The sequence below is a fragment of the Oryx dammah genome, unplaced genomic scaffold, assembly GCF_014754425.2.
Source record: "Oryx dammah isolate SB20612 unplaced genomic scaffold, SCBI_Odam_1.1 HiC_scaffold_25, whole genome shotgun sequence".
Taxonomy (NCBI): Eukaryota; Metazoa; Chordata; class Mammalia; order Artiodactyla; family Bovidae; genus Oryx; species Oryx dammah.
In genome coordinates, this window is record NW_024070209.1 from 15,134,972 (window position 1) to 15,152,686 (window position 17,715).

General features: G+C 40.4%; 1 protein-coding gene across 2 annotated transcripts in view; it reads left to right on the forward strand.

Moving 5' to 3' along the window:
- The window catches only part of TTC27 (tetratricopeptide repeat domain 27), a 172,277-nt gene that overhangs the window by 118,919 nt on the left and 35,643 nt on the right, over nucleotides 1-17,715 (forward strand). For both annotated transcript variants that reach the window (XM_040224605.1, XM_040224606.1), the window contains exon 14: nucleotides 14,565-14,663. In XM_040224605.1, the coding sequence (XP_040080539.1) occupies nucleotides 14,565-14,663 (99 nt within the window). The remainder of the gene's footprint in view (nucleotides 1-14,564; nucleotides 14,664-17,715) is intronic.

Below are 17,715 nucleotides of genomic sequence, written 5' to 3' on the forward strand. Positions count from 1 at the left end.
ATCTCTACTGTCCCCTCCCATTCCCCACTTCACTCACCCAACATTGGCCTCTTTGTTCTTCCCTGAACATTCCAGGCACATTTCTGCCTCTGTGGTTTAGTACTTGTTCCTCTGCCTGGAATGTTCTCCTTACAGACAGACATCTGCATACCTTGCTCCATTACCTCATTCATATCTGGGGTCCAGTGTCCCTTTCCCACAGAGGCCTTCCATGTTTATTCTACTTAAAATCTCACTGCCACCTTCCACCCTTCCTTACGTTCCTTCTCCTCCCCTGCTTTATTTTCCCCACAGCATTTAGCACCTTCTAATATTATATACAGCTTACTTAAAAAAAAATTCTATTCTTCCTCCATTGTAATATAAATTCCATGAAGGCAGAAATTTTTATCTGTTTCATTTATATGTTCCTAGTGCTTCTAACAGTGCCTAGCACATACTGGGTCTTTAATAAGCAATTACTGAATGAGTGAGTAAATAATGTCTCCAACCAGTCATTCCGTCAAGTACACATTCACTGTCTGCTGTACGCATGGCGCTGAACCAGAGGAGGAGGCAGTAGCTGCAGGTCACCAGGTGGTCTGATTTGCACCAAGACGGCTACAGTCTAGTGAAATGGACATGGACAAAGCTAGGCAACAGTACAAGGAATCACAGAAAAGCCCAGAGTCATTTGTGAGGTGCAAGTTTTATAGAATCTAAGGAGACCATTTCAGCCTTTGGAAGACAATGGAGGATGGTGACTTTGACTTTGAAGGACACACAGTATTTGAATAGGCCAAAGGAAAGGGCAGTGATAAGGGTCTTCCAGGTAATGAACAGTATGAACCCAGCCCCAGAAACAGAAAGAGAAGATGTGCGTGTGTGCCTGTGTGTGTGTGGGGTGGTGGTGGGGGGGAGTTGTGTGTGTGTGTGTATGTGTGTCGGGGGAACAGAATATTAGTGAATAGGCTAGTTTTTTCGAGTGAAAGGTTATAGGACAGTGCCAGTAGGAAAGCTAGACTGGAGCCAGATCACAGAAGGTCTTGAATGTGAGGCTAAACTCTGGGTTTTATTTGGCAAATAGGGAGCCATTGAAGGCTTGATTTGTGTTTGGCTTTGTTTCGAATGAAGGAATGTGGGTGTGTGGAGGTGATTTGGGAATATTGTTTTGGCCACACTGGCCACAGGGGTTCCTGGATGAGGGCAGGCTTAGGAGACTGTAGTGATGGTCTAGAAAGACAGTTACCAGTTTGGGAGGGGCAGTCAGAAAGAAGGGATGAAGTAAGGGAATTTGCAAAGGAGGACTTAACAGGGCTTGATGGTTTCATTGTACAATTTTAAATTAATTACTTAGCAAGGCAAGCTCCAAGCAGCATCACAGTACAAACAGATATTATGTGAGGGTGTCTTACAGTTTGTCATATGGATCCAATTCAGGCAGTCTGTAAGCCATGCCAAAACATGCAGGCGTTTGATGCTGCAGTTGTACATAACTACTACAGGATGCAAGCTTGAGGGCCATAGACATAACTTGTGATGCAAGTTTGAACTGTCTTTGCAGAAGGAGAGCTCTTACGTGCTATTGTCTCCTCAGAATCTTGGAATGAGAGAAAATAGAAAAATAGAATTAAAAAATTCTGTCTCACCTTTTCAGACATACCCAGGAAATAGGTTTAATAACAAAACTCAGGCAAAATGAGAGTGATAATTGAATGGCTTTTGTGTATTTTAATGGCTTCCTGAGGTCAAATTGGTATAAAAATAGGAGTGTTTGGTTTTATATCAGGGATGGTCTGCGAAACTCAATGAATTTGTCTGTGGTGCATTTGTTTGAGAACCAGAAGGTATGTGTTCCATTTGCACTTGTGCTTTTAAGATTGCTCACTGTCATTCACTTAACACCTATCTATTTCATTTTCCTAAATAACTTCTGAAACCTCTAAAATTCAGCCTTAGACTTCTGGGAATTGTGGGCTGTTAGAAGCTGAAGAAAGTGGGAAGAAGTGGTCCAGTGGTCACCAAACCTCCCAAGCAGGATTTTATAGACTCAGGATCAGAATTAAAGCATACATCCTTAGGTCTCCTCTTAGGTATTTACTATTCTCATTGCTCCTTACTTTGAAGCAAAAAGTAAACATAAAGAAATTGCTCAGATATCAAGCTAGTCTGTGTAGCCCTGCAAAAGGAGAATGTGACTTCCTGTCACTTCTTGAACACTCCCTCCCTCAAGACTCATACTTCATTCCTTTCATCTTGTCAGTTTTCCCCATGCCCCTTTTAAAATTTTTAAACTTTCTTCCTCAATTAACTAGTCCTCTTTGTAAGGTTATATGATATTACACACACACAGACATATATATACACAAAAGACACTTGTGTAGACAGAAGGACTGTAACCATAGAGAGGAGGTGAGGGGTCTCTGATGGGACAGAAGTTAGCTTAGATTTTCACCAATTGATGCAAAGTCAGTAGACGTGCCAGGAGGGAACTGGCTTGACAATAGGAGAAAAGCGTGAAGAAAGGTGAGGATTTGAGAGTTTACTCAGTGTCCATGGCTATCCCACTCTGCCTGTTTTCCTGATAGCCCATCCAGTTTGACCTCATTTTTTAAAATGTTTAAATGAAGTGCTTGGGGGTGGGGGCGGCTTCCCTTGTGGTCTTGTGGTTAAGACTGCATTTCCACTCCAGGGGAGACTGGGTTCTACTCTGATAGGGGAACTAATAAGCTCCTACATGTTGCACAGTGCTGCCGCTCCCCATAAAGATTTACAGAAAAAAAAAAATCAATGGAGTGCTGTTCTTAACAGTTCCATTAAAGGAAACTGGAATGGCTTTTCATAGACATCCACTTTGCGCTTCCATCTTCTCCCATAGCCTCCTCCAGTATGGTGTTTAAGATATGTGGTAGATGGAGCTCCCTCTTTACGACGTGCAAAAATCTGAAAGATGGCCAGTAGGTGCCTGTCTCTTTTTTCCCCAACCCTTTCCAGAGGCAGCTTAACGACTCTCACCCTTTCAAGGACATTGTGCAGGAGGCTTGCTGATAACACCGACTATGCTTGCTTTGAGAGGCTGAGGATAGCCGACTGCTTGGGTCTTGGGTGGTGATAGGAGAAATGTTGGAGGCAGTGTCTCTGTAAGCTCCTTGTTGTACATCAGACATTTGTGCCAAGTTGCGGCCTGTGAGCTGCATGAGGTTGCCTGGCTACCAGTTGGCAGGATTAGTGGGAAATGTGGGGAATTGTAGGCCGGATAGATGTATAGGGAGTGGAGGCAGAGCAGTCCGGCCAGAAATAAAAGCGCATGAAGAATAGTCTGAATTCTCTAGACACAAGGGTTTGGTCACTTACTGTATGGTCTAAATGTACCACTATTTCCATATTATATAGTTTATAATAAACCCTTTTGGCAGCAATCATCTCCAAAAAGCAAACAAATTTTAAACATGTGTTTTTAGAGAATAATTAAGAACTTAATTTTTACTTGTCAAGAGAGGAAATGAATGTGTAACTTGCACAAAATGTAGTTGATATAATTACGTTCCACCTCGGGGGCTGTAATCATTTCACTAATCACATGAAAACCAAAAACGCACGTCTTCTGAAGAAACATTAGCATTTATGTCAAAAGCTACTTTTTTCAGGAATTCCAGGACTCCATAGTTCCACTGCCGAGGCTCAGTCCTTGGTCAGGAAACTAAGATCCGGCAAGCCCCATGGTGCAGGCAGTGGGGGAATAAAAGTAGTTTTTGTTGTTGTTGTTTTAATAGGAAGCATGTCCAAAGATGACAATTTAATACACAGCTGTAGGAGGTGCATTTTCATGTTATTCTGTGAGACTGGACTTTTTATCTAGTGCAAATGAAAATGAGCAACATTAGTTTAGAAAATTAGTTGATACCAAATATTCTCATGTGTGTATGAAAAGTGAGATCATAGCTGTTAATGTGCTAGCTCTTTTAGCAGAAGTAGTTCATTAACAGTTGACTTTGCCAGTTTTATATCAGTGACATCAGATGCTTCAAATAGAAAACTCATTAATTTGGTTCTCACTATTCATTTTTTTCACCTGATTAGTGGATTCAACATAAAATTTTTGGTAATGTGCCATATCAAAGGTGAAACATCTGACGTTATTCTGAATGCTATTATAAACTCAGTTAAAATGTTAAACATCGAAGATTAAAGGATACAAATTTTGGTGGATCATGGCAGGATGGTAAAAGTAATGCTCTTTCTGAATTAAGAAAACCAATGGAGTAGAAATATACTGGGAGAAGGTTGTAGTGATGGGCATAATATAGTCAAACAAGCTTCTACCAATAATAAAAACTGTTGTCATTTACATATACACACACACACATTATTTGAACATATCCATGATGTCTGCACAGGGAGGTGTCTGTCACCTTCTCAGCTTTAGTCAGACACTTAATAAATTGTGACCAGTTTTTAGTTACTGCACTTTTTAAATTTATTTAGCTTGCTGTGCTGGGTCTTAATTGTGGCACATAGGATCTTAGATCTTCCTTGCAGCATATGGAATCTCATTTCCTCATCAAGGATTGAACCCAGGCCCCCTGCATGGGGAGTGCAGCGTCCAAGCCATTGGACCAACAGGGAAGAATCCTTTTGTTATTTTTAAATATTCAGATAATCAACATTTTAAATGTTTCACTTTAATACATTTTTCAATAAATAATTTCAGTTTTGAGTTTGTATCCTCTGATACAGTAAAACCAATTTGTTGGTCAGTAAATATGGTCTTTTTGAGGTCGTATAATTTTAATGATTTTTTAGTGCCTTGTTTCACTTTCAGAAATGTTGCGGTTTGAATGTGGTTCCCTAACTAGCATTATTGAGATCCTGCTGTGAACCAGAAATGGATGGGGAATGAATTAGACTGTGTCAGTCTATCAGCAGAGAGCAGGGTTTCCTCTGGGAAATGATATGGACAGAAGTAGTTTATGGAGGACGTTAAGGATCCTTCTTCAGAATTAGCTAACCATATAGATGTTGAGGTCTGTTGTGGTTTTGAATAAAAGAGTGATATGACAAAGGTGATACTCTAGGAAGTTTAAATAAAGGATGAATGTCATGGATAAGCAATCAGTGGCTTTAGCGATAAGGATGGAAAGATAGGGCTTCCCGGGTAGTACAGTGGTAAAGAATCCACCTGCCAATGCAAGAGACTCAAGAGACATGGATTCAACCCCTGGGTCAGGAAGATCTCCTGGAGTGGAAAATGGCAACTCACTCCAGTATACTTGCCTGGAAATTTCCATGGACCGAGGAGTTTACAGTCCATGGGGTTACAAAGAGTTGGACCTGACTGAGCACACACACACACACACACACGGAAAGACAGAACGGTTTGAAGCTGTTTATAAAGGAAATTTTTCTGGGATTTATTCCTTGGGTTGGCAGGACTGAAGGAGAGTTTGGAATCTGAGAACATGCCAGTTTTCTCAATTGTTTGATTAAGAAGGAAATATTCTTATTGATAGACACAGAGGATATAAAAGAAAGGGAAAATAGGGAATAGTGATGTGATTTTGAGTGTCAAACATGAAGGGATGTTGCTGTGTCTTGAGCAGAGATGGCCCACAGTCCACTGGGCATAAAAGCCTGAAGCGTAGGAGTGAGGCCGAGCTGGGCTTGCGGTTGGGTTTTCTGTGGTAGTGAGGCAGATCCATGCAAGTGAATGAATTCTTTATAGAAACTGTGTTGGAAGAGAACCTCAGGCAAAATCTTGAACTTTGGACATCTCCAGGGGTTGGAGGAAGGGAGAGGAAATAGCATCAGTGAAATATGATTCATGCAAAGTACACCAGAGTCTTGATCAGAGGGAGAGAAGGAACCTCAAAGAAGGAATTCATGGAAACTAAAGGAAAAACAAATGTCAATGAGAAATGTCACCTGGAGTGATAAAGTCTGAAGAGGGCTAAGAAGAGTTCATTGGATTTGGAACTAACTATTGATCTTCAATACCAGCTTCAGGAGGTTAAAGAGTGAGGATGAAGAAATTGATATAACGTCTATAGACTGTTCTTTTAGGAGCATGTCAAGGAAGTGAGAGTCAAAATGTAGAGTGTTGTACCATGGGGCAGCAGAATCAAGTAAAACTTTTCAGGATACTGAAGACTTTGGGGGGTTGAAGGGCTTCCCTGGTGGGCTCAGACAGTAAAGAATCTTCCTGCAATGCAGCAGACCTGGGTTCAGTCCTTGGGTCAGGAAGATCCCCTGGAGAAGGGAAGGGCTTCCCACTCCTGTGTTCTTGCCTGGAGAATTTCATGAACAGAGAAGCCTGGTGGGCTACGGTCATTGGGTCACAAAGAGTTGGACATGACTGAGCAACTAACACTTTTCACTTATGGAGTCGAATCCAGTGAATGAAGGAGAGACTGAATGTCATCAAGAAAGAGGGGATGACACCTAGGAAATGTCCTTCTAGAGAAGAGTGGGACGAGAAGAGGTGAAGGCGTTAGCTCTGGGAATAATAATGTTTCAAGTGAGATGAGAAAGAGGAGGAGAGTGTTAACATTATAATAGCAATTTCTATTCATTAAGCATCTTCTGTAGTGTAAGCTAGAACGTAAGTGGAAGTGAACTCTTTCTAAATCATTGTAAGATATGAACTAGGAGAAACAGTTGGGATTTAGATAGGAGGCAAACATTAAGAACATTTGTTTCAGGAAAGGAGACTAGCAGATGCAAAAACCAAACATGTAGCAAAGGTTTCTTGGTAACTGTAGGTTTTGACTATTTATGTTTAGATTGAGTTATAATAGTAATACTAGCAGCTAACATTGAGTATTTACTGGCTGCCAGGTATTGTTCTAAGCATTTTGCATATATTAGTCCTCAGCCCAGTCCCTGAGGTACTTAACTGTTTTTTCCCTCATTTAACAAGTTAGGAAATAGAGGCCTAATTAGTTTACACCAAATCCCATAGTTTATGTGAGGAGTGGAGCTGGGATTTGAACCTGGGCTTTCTGGTGTTACAGCACTCACTCTTAACTTCTTTGCTGTTTTGCCTCTAAAGGATGTTGTCTTATGTTAGGAAGGAATGGTGGATTTGGCTGAGGTCAAGTTAGAAGTTATGGAAAGCTTTGAATACAAGACTGTGCAGTTTGAATGTTTTTCTTCCTTTAATTCATAACTATCGGGGCTTTCATCAAGAGCACAGTGAAGTTGTAACTTTGGTGTATGGGACCGTCCAGCACATGAGAGCTGGTGAGTCTCTGTGAGACCAGGAAGTTTTCAAGGGACCACGGCAGCCCTTCCCAGCCCGTGCTGTGTATAAGACCAGACTTTTATGATGCACTGATAGAATTGTTAATTATCCTGAGCGCTTGTGTTCTTCCAGGATTTGCGGGGGTTAACTTTCTCTTTCATGTCAGTTTTTGAAAGAAGAAAATGTATTTGTACTAGAGTACAGAATTTCTGTTGTGTACTTGTGTTATTGTGATGGGGAGGTCCAAGGAAACTGGAGCTTACATTCTAGTGGAGAAGACAGAATGAACATATGCAAATAATATGTAGAGAAAAGAGATTATTTCCTTTTTGTCCTTCCTTTCTCATATTGGTAAGCAATAAAAAAGGAAACTCTTAAGGTCTAACTTGCCTAACTGCCAAGAAATATGAGCACTGAGATAACATCTGGGCCGTAGCTGGAACCAAGGGGTAGAGGGAAGGGTTCCGTTGCCATAGACCTGACTCCAGATCCTAGTAATCTCTAGGTGAATCACTCTATCTTTCTGAGCTTCAGTTTTCTTGTTTGTAAAGTGGAGATGTAATCCCTACGTCAGTTTGATCTAATTGGACAATTAGAGCCAATATATATGAAGTGTCTAGCGTATTTCCTGGTCCACACTAAGTTCTCAGTGGCGTTTTACATCCTGACTGTTGCAGCGTGCTAGTGGTGTGGTAGGAAACCATCGAAACCCCATTCTCTGTAGCCTGAAAACAGCGAGCTGTGTCTCGCAGGAGAGTCCATGCAGGTGATATGTAAACACCCTGTTACTCACACTGAACTGGAAAGAGTGGGTGAATAGAAGACTCAGTGGTAACCCAGTCTAGGATGGGAGTAAGAGGGAGACACTAAGAATTAATACCCTTTCTGAAAGTGAAGTAGCTCAGTCGTGTCCGACTCTTTGCGACACCATGGACTGTAGCCTACCAGGCTTCTCCATCCATGGGATTCTCCAGGCAAGAATTCTGGAGTGGGTTGCCATTTCCTTCTCCAGATCTTCCCGACCCAGGGGTTGAACCCGGGTTTCCTGCATTGTAGGCAGACGCTTTACCATCTGAGCCACCAGGGAAGTCCAAAACCCTTTCTAGTGAAAGAAAAAAGTGCTGCTTCTGTAGTTTAAAAGAAGACACTGACATAGAGGAAACCTTGAGAGAGAGAGAGAAACTGACAAAGCTAGCGGGTTAACATTTGTGTTTCCTTAGGGAGGAGAGGGAGAAAGCAATGGCACCCCACTCCAGTACTCTTGCCTGGAAAATCCGTGGGCAGAGGAGCCTGGTAGGCTGCAGTCCGACTGAGCGACTTCACTTTGACTTTTCACTTTCATGCATTGGAGAAGGAAATGGCAACCCACTCCAGTGTTCTTGCCTGGAGAATCCCAGGGATGGGGGAGCCTGGTGGGCTGCCATCTATGGGGTCACACAGAGTCGGACATGACTGAAGTGACTTAGCAACAGTAGCAGCAGCAGGGAGGAGAACTTAGTATTTAATAGTAAATGAGAAATTTGGTTATGAAAGAATTGGTTGGTGGTGCACAGTTTTTAAAAATATGAGCACCAAACATTATTTTAGGAAAAGCTACTACCAGACAACACTGATATCTCTCTTGAGTTTGGCTTGGGTCATTTCCTGTTTAATGAAGTCACATTCAACCACGTATCTGCATTTGGGGTCATGGGAATGAGTCAGCGATGCAGAACAGAGAGAATGGAGAGTGTTGTTTGGCATGAGGATTCAGTTATAACATGTTGCACTTTATATACAGAATGTCAGAAAAATCCAGTCAACGCATAAGGAAAATTAGTAAACTAGGTGAAGCTACTGATTATTCAGTTGTTCTGCAGAAACCTTGAGGAGGAAGGAAATTTGAGTAAGTAGGCTCATAAGTTAAGAAAGTAATTCATAATATCATATAAGCATATGGCTTCTATTGTATATGTGCTTTAGATAACCTTGTAAAAATTAACTTCCTAATTCTAAGAGTAATCCATGCCCATTGTCCAGTGGTGCTTGGTCTCTTAGTTCTCAGGGGAACAAACTGTTCAATTCTGTTTCAGTTATTGATGTTTAATAAGTGTTGCTGGGCTTTCCAGGTGGCACTGGTGGTAAAGGACTCATCTGCCAATGCAGGAGACATTAGAGAAGCAGGGGTTTGATCCCTGGACTGGGAAGATCCCCTGGAGGAGGGCATGGCAACCCACTCCAGTATTCTTGCCTTGGAGAATCCCATGGACAGAGGAACCTGGCCCGCTATGGTAAAGAGTCAGACTCTGAAGCGACTTAGCATACAGTCACTCTCTTCACCACAAGTATTGCACAGCAGGAACCAGGAACCATTGTGTGACTTCAGGCAAATCACTTCCTTTTCACACCTCATTTTTCTTGTGGCCTTTTTTAATTGATTTCTAAGCCTCAGTTCATTTCTTAGTTCATCAAACCTGCTGATTCTGTTTGCATCATCAGTGTATTTGTTTTGCCACTAGATGGCAGTAATGTACCTTTGAACCCTGTGGCCTCTGCGTTTTCAGAATCTGGGATCTGAAGGAGCCTCAGAATTTTTGCTTAATCCCCCCACCCACCCATTTAACAACTGGGGAAGTGAGACTCAGAGGTTAAATGACGTGGCCAAGGTCATTCAGTTCTTTAGAACCTCTTGAACCCCAGTCAGTCTATCTTTCCCTCTATTCCTGTTTCTCTCGGGGGCTTTTCAAGGAAGTTCAAAGAGAGATGATGTTTTCAACCATTCCTGCTTTTGGTTAATTATCTAAAAAATAATTTAAAGCCATTCTTCAAGTATGTATGTCATATTCAAACTAGTCTGCTTTTGGGGCTCTGTACTGGCTTCTTCCGAGTAGAAAACTGGACCGTCAGCTTCTAAAAGGCCTGCCTAGAGCTTGCCTGCCTTCACAGTCCCCTCTGGAAGTAAGCATCACAGCAGTCTCCGCCAGAGCCTCTGTGATGGTTACTATCTTTCTCCATTCTTGCCCAGTCCCTTGGTGAGAGGTTTGCCTTTCAGTTCTTTCTTCCAACTAAACATCCATTCTTCCGCTTCGTCTTTATCCATTTGCCTATCAGGAGAACTTTCTGAGGGAGAGGTAGATAATGCCCCAGTTCTTAAAAACTTGATCTCCTGGGTCTTCCCAGCATGTGTTAAGTGGACTGTTTCCTTTCCTCCACCCCCTTTGCTGCTGACAGGAATGGCATTGCTGTGAACCATGGCTGCATGTGGGCAGAACGGTGTAGAGGGAGGCAGCGTGGTCATGTGGAGATGACATGGCCTCTGGAATCACGCTGACTGGACCTCAGATCTCTCCTTCATCGCTGACTGACTCTGGTCTGTGTTCATCTCTCCAGTGAGGGTGCTGTCTACCGCCTTGCAAGGCCGTTTGTGAGGAATAGACAAGGTGATGTGTGGAAAGCGCATAGTATCAGTGCTCGGCTACGTAGTAGGTGTTCATCGTTGTCATTCAGTCGCCTAGTCACATCCAGCTCTTTGTGACCCCATGGACTACAGCATGCCAGGCCTCCCTGTTGCTTACCATCTCCTAGAGTTTGCTCAAACTCAAGTCCATTGAGTCGGTGATGCCATCCAACCATCTCATTCTCTGACGCCGCCTTCTCCTTCTGCGCTCAATATTTCCCACCATCAAGGACTTTTCCAATGAGTCTGTTCACATCAGATGACTAAAATACTGGAGCTTCAACATTAGTCCTTCCAGTGAATATTCAGGGTCGATCTCTCTTAAGATTGACTGGTTGGATCTTCTTGCTGTCCGGGGATCTTCTCCAGCACCACAGTTCGAAGGCGTCAATTCTTTGGCGTTCTGCCTTCTTGGACATCTCTTACAACTGTACATGACTACTGGGAAGACCATGCCTTGACTATACCGACCTTTGTCAGCAGAGTAATGTCTCTGGTTTTTAACACACTGTCTAGGCTTGTCATCACTTTCCTGCCAAGAAACAATCGTCTTATGACTTCATGGCTTCAGTCACAGTCTGTGTGATTTTGGAGCCCAAGAAGAGGAAATCTGTCACTACTTCCATCTTTTCTCTTTCTGTTTGCCATGCAGTAACGGGGCTGGATGCCATGATCTTAGTTTTTTTAATATTTAGTCTTCAGCTGGCTCTAGGTGCTCATTAAATGCTAGTTATTCTGGTTGCTATTGTGTGGAGAGGAACGGGAATGACTATGGTGTATGAGGAGCCCAAGAGTGGGTCTTAGCCAGAGGAGCCAGTTTTTTTTTTAATGGAAAGCAAAGGAAAGGATGCAGAATGTTAGGGTCTCTGTCACTGTTGTAGAGAAATAGTGTAGAGTTGTGCTGCTCAGTATGGTAGCCACCAGCCTCGTGTGGCAGTTGAGCATTTGAAGTGTGGCTGGTCCAAACTGAAATCTGCTGTTAGTGTAGGACACACACCAGGTTTCAAAGACTTCAAATGAATGAAGTGAATATAAAATATCTCACTGATATTGTATATTAATAACATGTGTCAGTGATAATATTTTAGATATGTAGAGCTAAGTAAAATGTTGTTAAAATTAATTTCACTCATTTCTTTTTACTTTTAAAATGTGACTGCTAGAAAATATAATGAGGCTAGCATTATATTTCTATCTGATAGCGTAGGAGTTGGAGACTAGGAGATGGAGACCTTTTGTACGCAGGCATATACAATGTTAACTTGGGGATTCATGTGAGTTTTAATTTTTTAGAGTTTTTTTAAAGCCATTTCATGATTCAAAAAATAGGGTACATACAGAAGTCATCTCCCATCTTAATTATTTGTCATTAGTAGATGAAAACCTACTAGCATTTAATGATCCTAGAATTGTTTTAGATGCAAATTATTGAAGCAGTTACACAAATGATCAAGAGTAAAAAGAAAAGGGAATCACAATACTATATATTAAATTGTTATCAGCTTGATTTTTATTAAACTTATTTTGGTGTTAAGACATTAGTTATAAAGCATTGACTTGTTTTAAAAACTTACATAGTAATCTCATCACCAGCTTATGTTGGAGCTGTAAGATAGTTGCTAATTTCAGACATTTATATAATCTTTGCCTTTTGAGGTGGATTGAAAAATAAATTTTCAATTTTTCTTTTCATTTGAATTTATACTCACTGTTTTTTATGACACATATGAAATAGTTCTGTTGTCAGTTTGTTCTTTGCTGATGCAGGAAGCAAGCAGGGCATATGCATTTTGAGAACTTTGTGGGCACTTCTCATTTTTCTTGATTTGAGGTATTCCTCATTCCAAGTAAACTTGCTGCCATGATTCTTTGAGGGTACAACATGCTGTCACTTGTAAGAGGCAATGTATTTTAAGTGCCACCTTGTATAGAAAATTAAATGCTGACCTCCTAGGTGGCGCAGTGGTAAAAAAAAATCTACCTGCCAATACAGGAGATCCAAGAGAAGGAGGTTTGATCCCCTGGGTAGGGAAGACTCCCTGCAGGAGGAAATGGCAACCCACTCCAATATTCTTGCCTGGAAAATTCCATGAACAGAGGAGCCTGGCAGGCTACAGTCCATGGGGCTGTAGCAAAGAGTTGGACACAACTGAGCAACTGAGAACACACACATGCACAGTAAAAGTCTGATCAGCTATTGGTTATTAGCATTCAGAGAGGTTAAATGGAAAAAAAGTGCACCTTATAAATGATGAATTATAATACACAGATTTTGAAACTTTCGACTAGATTAGAAGTAAGCTTGTTTTATACATTAGCATCAGACTTTAGGCCCTCTCAGAGTGAGTCACTTTCAGTGAATGTGGTTTAGTGCATTGGGACTCTCTTCATTTGATTCTTTAAATAACCAGACAAAAGAAGAGTAATGAGCTACTTTTTAAGTTGCTGGAGTCCCTTGATTCAGAAAAGGGAACTTCTAACTTAATTTCAACCTCTGTATCCCCCACTGACCCCCAGACACACACCCACCCTGTTTTCAGCCATTACCTATGCTTCTAACAAAATTTGTTCTCTTAAAGGCTGCTGATAGCAGTTATTTATAGCCTCTTATGAATTCAAGACAAAGTGTTAAATTGCCCAGGGATGTTTGCTTTCTAAGCCTTATCTCTAATTATCGGCTAAAAATCTTTATCTTATTAAAGAACTTTCAGGCCTCAACTAGCCATATGGAACAAGTTTTGTATGAATTGGGGGAGGGTAGGGGCAGCCTCCTGTCTGCCTCTGTGGAAGGCCATGGACCAGAGGCCATGGACGGATAACAGAGCAGCTCATTTCCTTTCCCACCCTGCAGTGTTCAACCAAGTCTGTCTGCTGGCTCACTGCCCTCATTCTAGAAGTCAGAGAAAGTAAGAACGCAGAATTCATTCTACCATTGGCCTTACTGACTATATCTGAGAGGAAAGCAGAGTTGTAATAGCTGCATTTCTGACTAATTTCATTGAATTTTTATCAGTTTTATCTTCCTTTTGATAGAGGCTATTGAATTTTAAGGAAACCCTGTGAAATAAAGAATTCTTTTGTAATTCTCAATAGCTACTTCCTACTTACCTGTTTTTTTTTAATTAATATATTTTTTAAATCAGAGGTTAATTACAATATTGTAGTGTTTTTTGCCACACATTGCCATGAATCAGCCATAGGTGTATATGTGTCCCCCAGCCTGAACCCCCCTCTTACCTCCCTCCCCATCCCATCCCTCATAGTTACCTGTTTTCTACATCTCTAAATTTACAGATCTTCCTGACTTAAATCAGGCTTTCCACTGTGAATGACTCTTTGGTAATCCAGATTCTGAGCCTACTTTTTCTAAATTCTTTCAGGCATGCCTAGACCGGTGCATGCCTAGGCCGGTACATGCCAGGGCAGTTTGGCTCTTGGTTCAACAGCAAAAGTATACTTGTGGTCCATCTTGAAGATGGAAGCAAAACTTTTTCCTCTCAAGTTTGTAACACATTCATCAGTTGTGAATCTGCTGATGCTTTGTATACTTTTTACATAGTTACATTGATGCTCAGTAAAAATGTAAAGTTAATTTATCATATCGGGGCTTATCAACAGAGCTCTCCATTGTGTTCATGGAGTCGGTTAAAACAAATGGGTGTTACTCAATTAAAGATGTGCAGTGTTGCACGTGCTTTCATTTTTGAATCATAGTTTTGAAAACTACATGGAAAAATACCATCTCCGTAGCTCAGTTTTCTCGTTTAAGATGCAGTGTAAGGCATCTTTCTGATACGGCTCTATACACTACTAGTGTAGTGTGTTTGTCGGTAGCATCCTAAGGGATTTTCAGATTAATCCTATAAATGTCTCTATGTGTTTGAATGGCTTCGTCTTTTGGTCTTGCAGCTCGGGGTGTGGTTTTCTCTGGGCTGTGCCTATCTGGCCTTGGAAGACTACGGAGGTTCAGCGAGGGCGTTTCAGCGGTGTGTGACTCTGGAACCCGATGTAAGTTTGTTTGGTCTTCTTTCCTTATCACAGCTCTTTGGTCCTCTCTAAATTATTTGAACTGAACTGTAGTTCAGAACAGCAATTCCTGCAAGTATGTAGTTTCAGTTATGCAAGATGATTAAGTTCTAGAGGTTTGTTGTACAACATTGTGCCCACGGTTAACTGTACTGTTGTGCACCTAAAAATTTGTGAAGAGGGTGATCTCATGTTAAGTGGGGTTTTGTTTTGTTTTTTCTATTAGCTTAAAAAAATTTTTTTTATTGGAATATAATTGCTTTACAATGTTGTGTTGGTTTTTGCTGTATGACATCATGAATCAGCTGTATGTATACATATATCCCCTTCCTCTATTTTCTCTCCACCCCTACCCACCCATTCTACCCCTCTAGGTCTTCACAGAGCACTGAGCTAACTCCCTGTCCTCTACAGCAGTTTCTCTCTAGCTTATCACAATAAAAAGAGAGGGAGAGAGAAAATAAGGCAGAAAGATTCAAACTTTCTATTATTTTTATGTCCAAGAAAAAGAACATCATTCCTTTTGTGTTGGAGGAAAGTGTACCATTGGTAGAAGGTCATTCCCTAAGGTATATGATTTATAAATCTAGAAGTAAGTGTTTTCTTATAATATCTAAGGTATTCATAGTTTGTTTTGAAAGTAATTTTAATAAAATAGTTTTTTAGTTAAAAAATATACTTTGCTGAAATACACAGCAAAATGTCACATATGTTTTGTCACTCCCCAATATGGGCTGCCTGTTAATTGCATTATTAGAAAGCTCTTTTTTTGGTAGTTTATGGTTTTTAAATATTTAACAGCTTTACTGAGGTGGTAAATAACTCACATACCATATAGTTCATCCAGTTAAAGTGTACAATTCAGTGATTTTTTTTTTTTTTTAGTGTATTCAGAATTGTGCAACCATCACCACCATTTTAGAACATTTTTATTATTGTAAAAAGAAACCCCTGTACCAGTTAGCAATCATTCCCCATTTCACCCAGAGACTTTCCACTCATACCTCCCACCCCCACCCCTAGGCAACCACTAATGGATATTCTGTCTCCATACATTTGCCTGTTCTAAATGTTTCATACAAATGGAATCATAACAACGAGTAGTCTTTTGGTGGCTTTCTTCACTTAGATTAATGTTTCCACAGTTCATCCATGTTGTCTCATATATCAGCACTTCATTCCCTTTTATGGTCAAATACTATTCCATTGTATGCTCATATCACGTGTTATTTATTCATCCATCAATTGATGGGCATTTAGACTGTTCCACTTTTCAGTTACTGTGAATTATGCTGCTGTGAACATTTACTTACAAGTCTTTGTGTAGACATGTTTCCGTTTCTCAGCGTCTTTGTCGACACTTGTTATATCTGTTTGATTATAGCTATCCTAGCAGGCAGTATCTTGTTGTGGTTTCATTTTGCATTTCTTTGACAGCTGATTATCTTGAGCATCTTTTCAGGTACTTATTGGCCATTCGGGTATCATTAGAGAAATGTTTACTCACATCCTTTGCCCATTTAGGTTATTGGTCTTTTTATTGTTGAGTTGTAAGAATTCTTTCTGTATCCTAGATATAAGCCCCATATCAGATATATGATTTGCAGTTTTTTCCCCCATTTTGTAAGTTGTTTTTCACTTTCTTATAGTGTCTTTGAAGTACAAATGTTTTTAATTTTGATGAGGTCTAACCTGTTGCTTGTGCATTTGGTGTCATATTTAAGAATCCATTGCCAGATGTAAGGTTATGAAGATTAACTTATCTTTTTTTCTAAGAGGTTTATTGGTTTAGTTCTTATGTTTATGTCAAATCTAGTGTTAAACCTAGTCATTAAGCTTACCGTACTGTGTGTGGTGGTGGATATTCACTAAACTTATTGTGTAATCACTTCACAGATGTATACATGTACCAAGTCATCATGTAGCACTTCTAAAACTGTATATGCTGTATGTCAGTTACAGTGCTGTATATCAGCATTGTACAGTGCTATGTATCAATTACATCTCAAAAAATAACATTGTTTCAGATAATGTGCTTTCTTTTAGGTCAAGAATTTTTATTCGGTTCTTTTTACAATGTTTGTGTTTCTACTGAGATTCCCTAATTGTTCCCTTATTATGTTCATGTTTTCTTCAAATATTTGATTATATTTATAACAACTGCTTTGAAGTTTTTATATGTGTATTCTAATATCTCCTTAATTTCTGTGTCTGTTTCTATTAACTGATTTTTAATTTGGTTATGGATGAATTTCCCTGCTTGTTTGCCTGTCTACCAATTTTTTTTTTAAATTATCATATCCTACACTTCTGGATGCTATGTTGTTGAGTTTTAAGTTTTGTTGTCTTCCCTTGAAGGTAGAGGGTTTTTTGGCATTTGGTTAATTCATTCTGGATCAGCTTAATTTTCAGCTTAGAGTAGGTCTGTTGTTGTCTTTATTTTAGAGCTGCAGTCACCCTTCTCTTGAGGTATAACATTTTGGGGGCTGAATTTAATCCCACGGCTGATGAGTAAGAATTCTCCACTAAGACTGGTTGAATCTTGACGAGCTCCCAGCACTTGGGTGACCTCTAGAATCTCCATTCAGCTCACAGCTCTCTGGTAGTTGTTCTCTACCTGGCCTTTGGAAGTTTCTCCCTGCACAGTATAGCTTAGTATTTAGCCAAGGATTCAAGGAGTTGTGAGATTTCTGGAGCTTATTCTCTGAACAGATCTCTCTTCTCTGTAGTTTGTCTTGCAAATTCAACTACTTTTGCAGCTCTGAACTCTGAACTTTTTCTTCCTTTCAGTAAGACTTGCTGTGTTTTGTTTGGTTTCTGTCTTTCTGTACTGTAGCCCTCTAAGTACCTCTAGCTAGAAGTGCAGGTTGATTTTTGAGACACCTCTTCTCTCAGGGATCACAGTCTGTGCTGCCTACTGTCCAGTTTCTCAGAAACAGTTGTCTCCTAAAATTTTGTCCAGTTAGATATCTTTTTATGGTAATAAGACTAGTCTGGTCCTAACTGTATTCTGTCCATAAGCAGAGGTCCATTG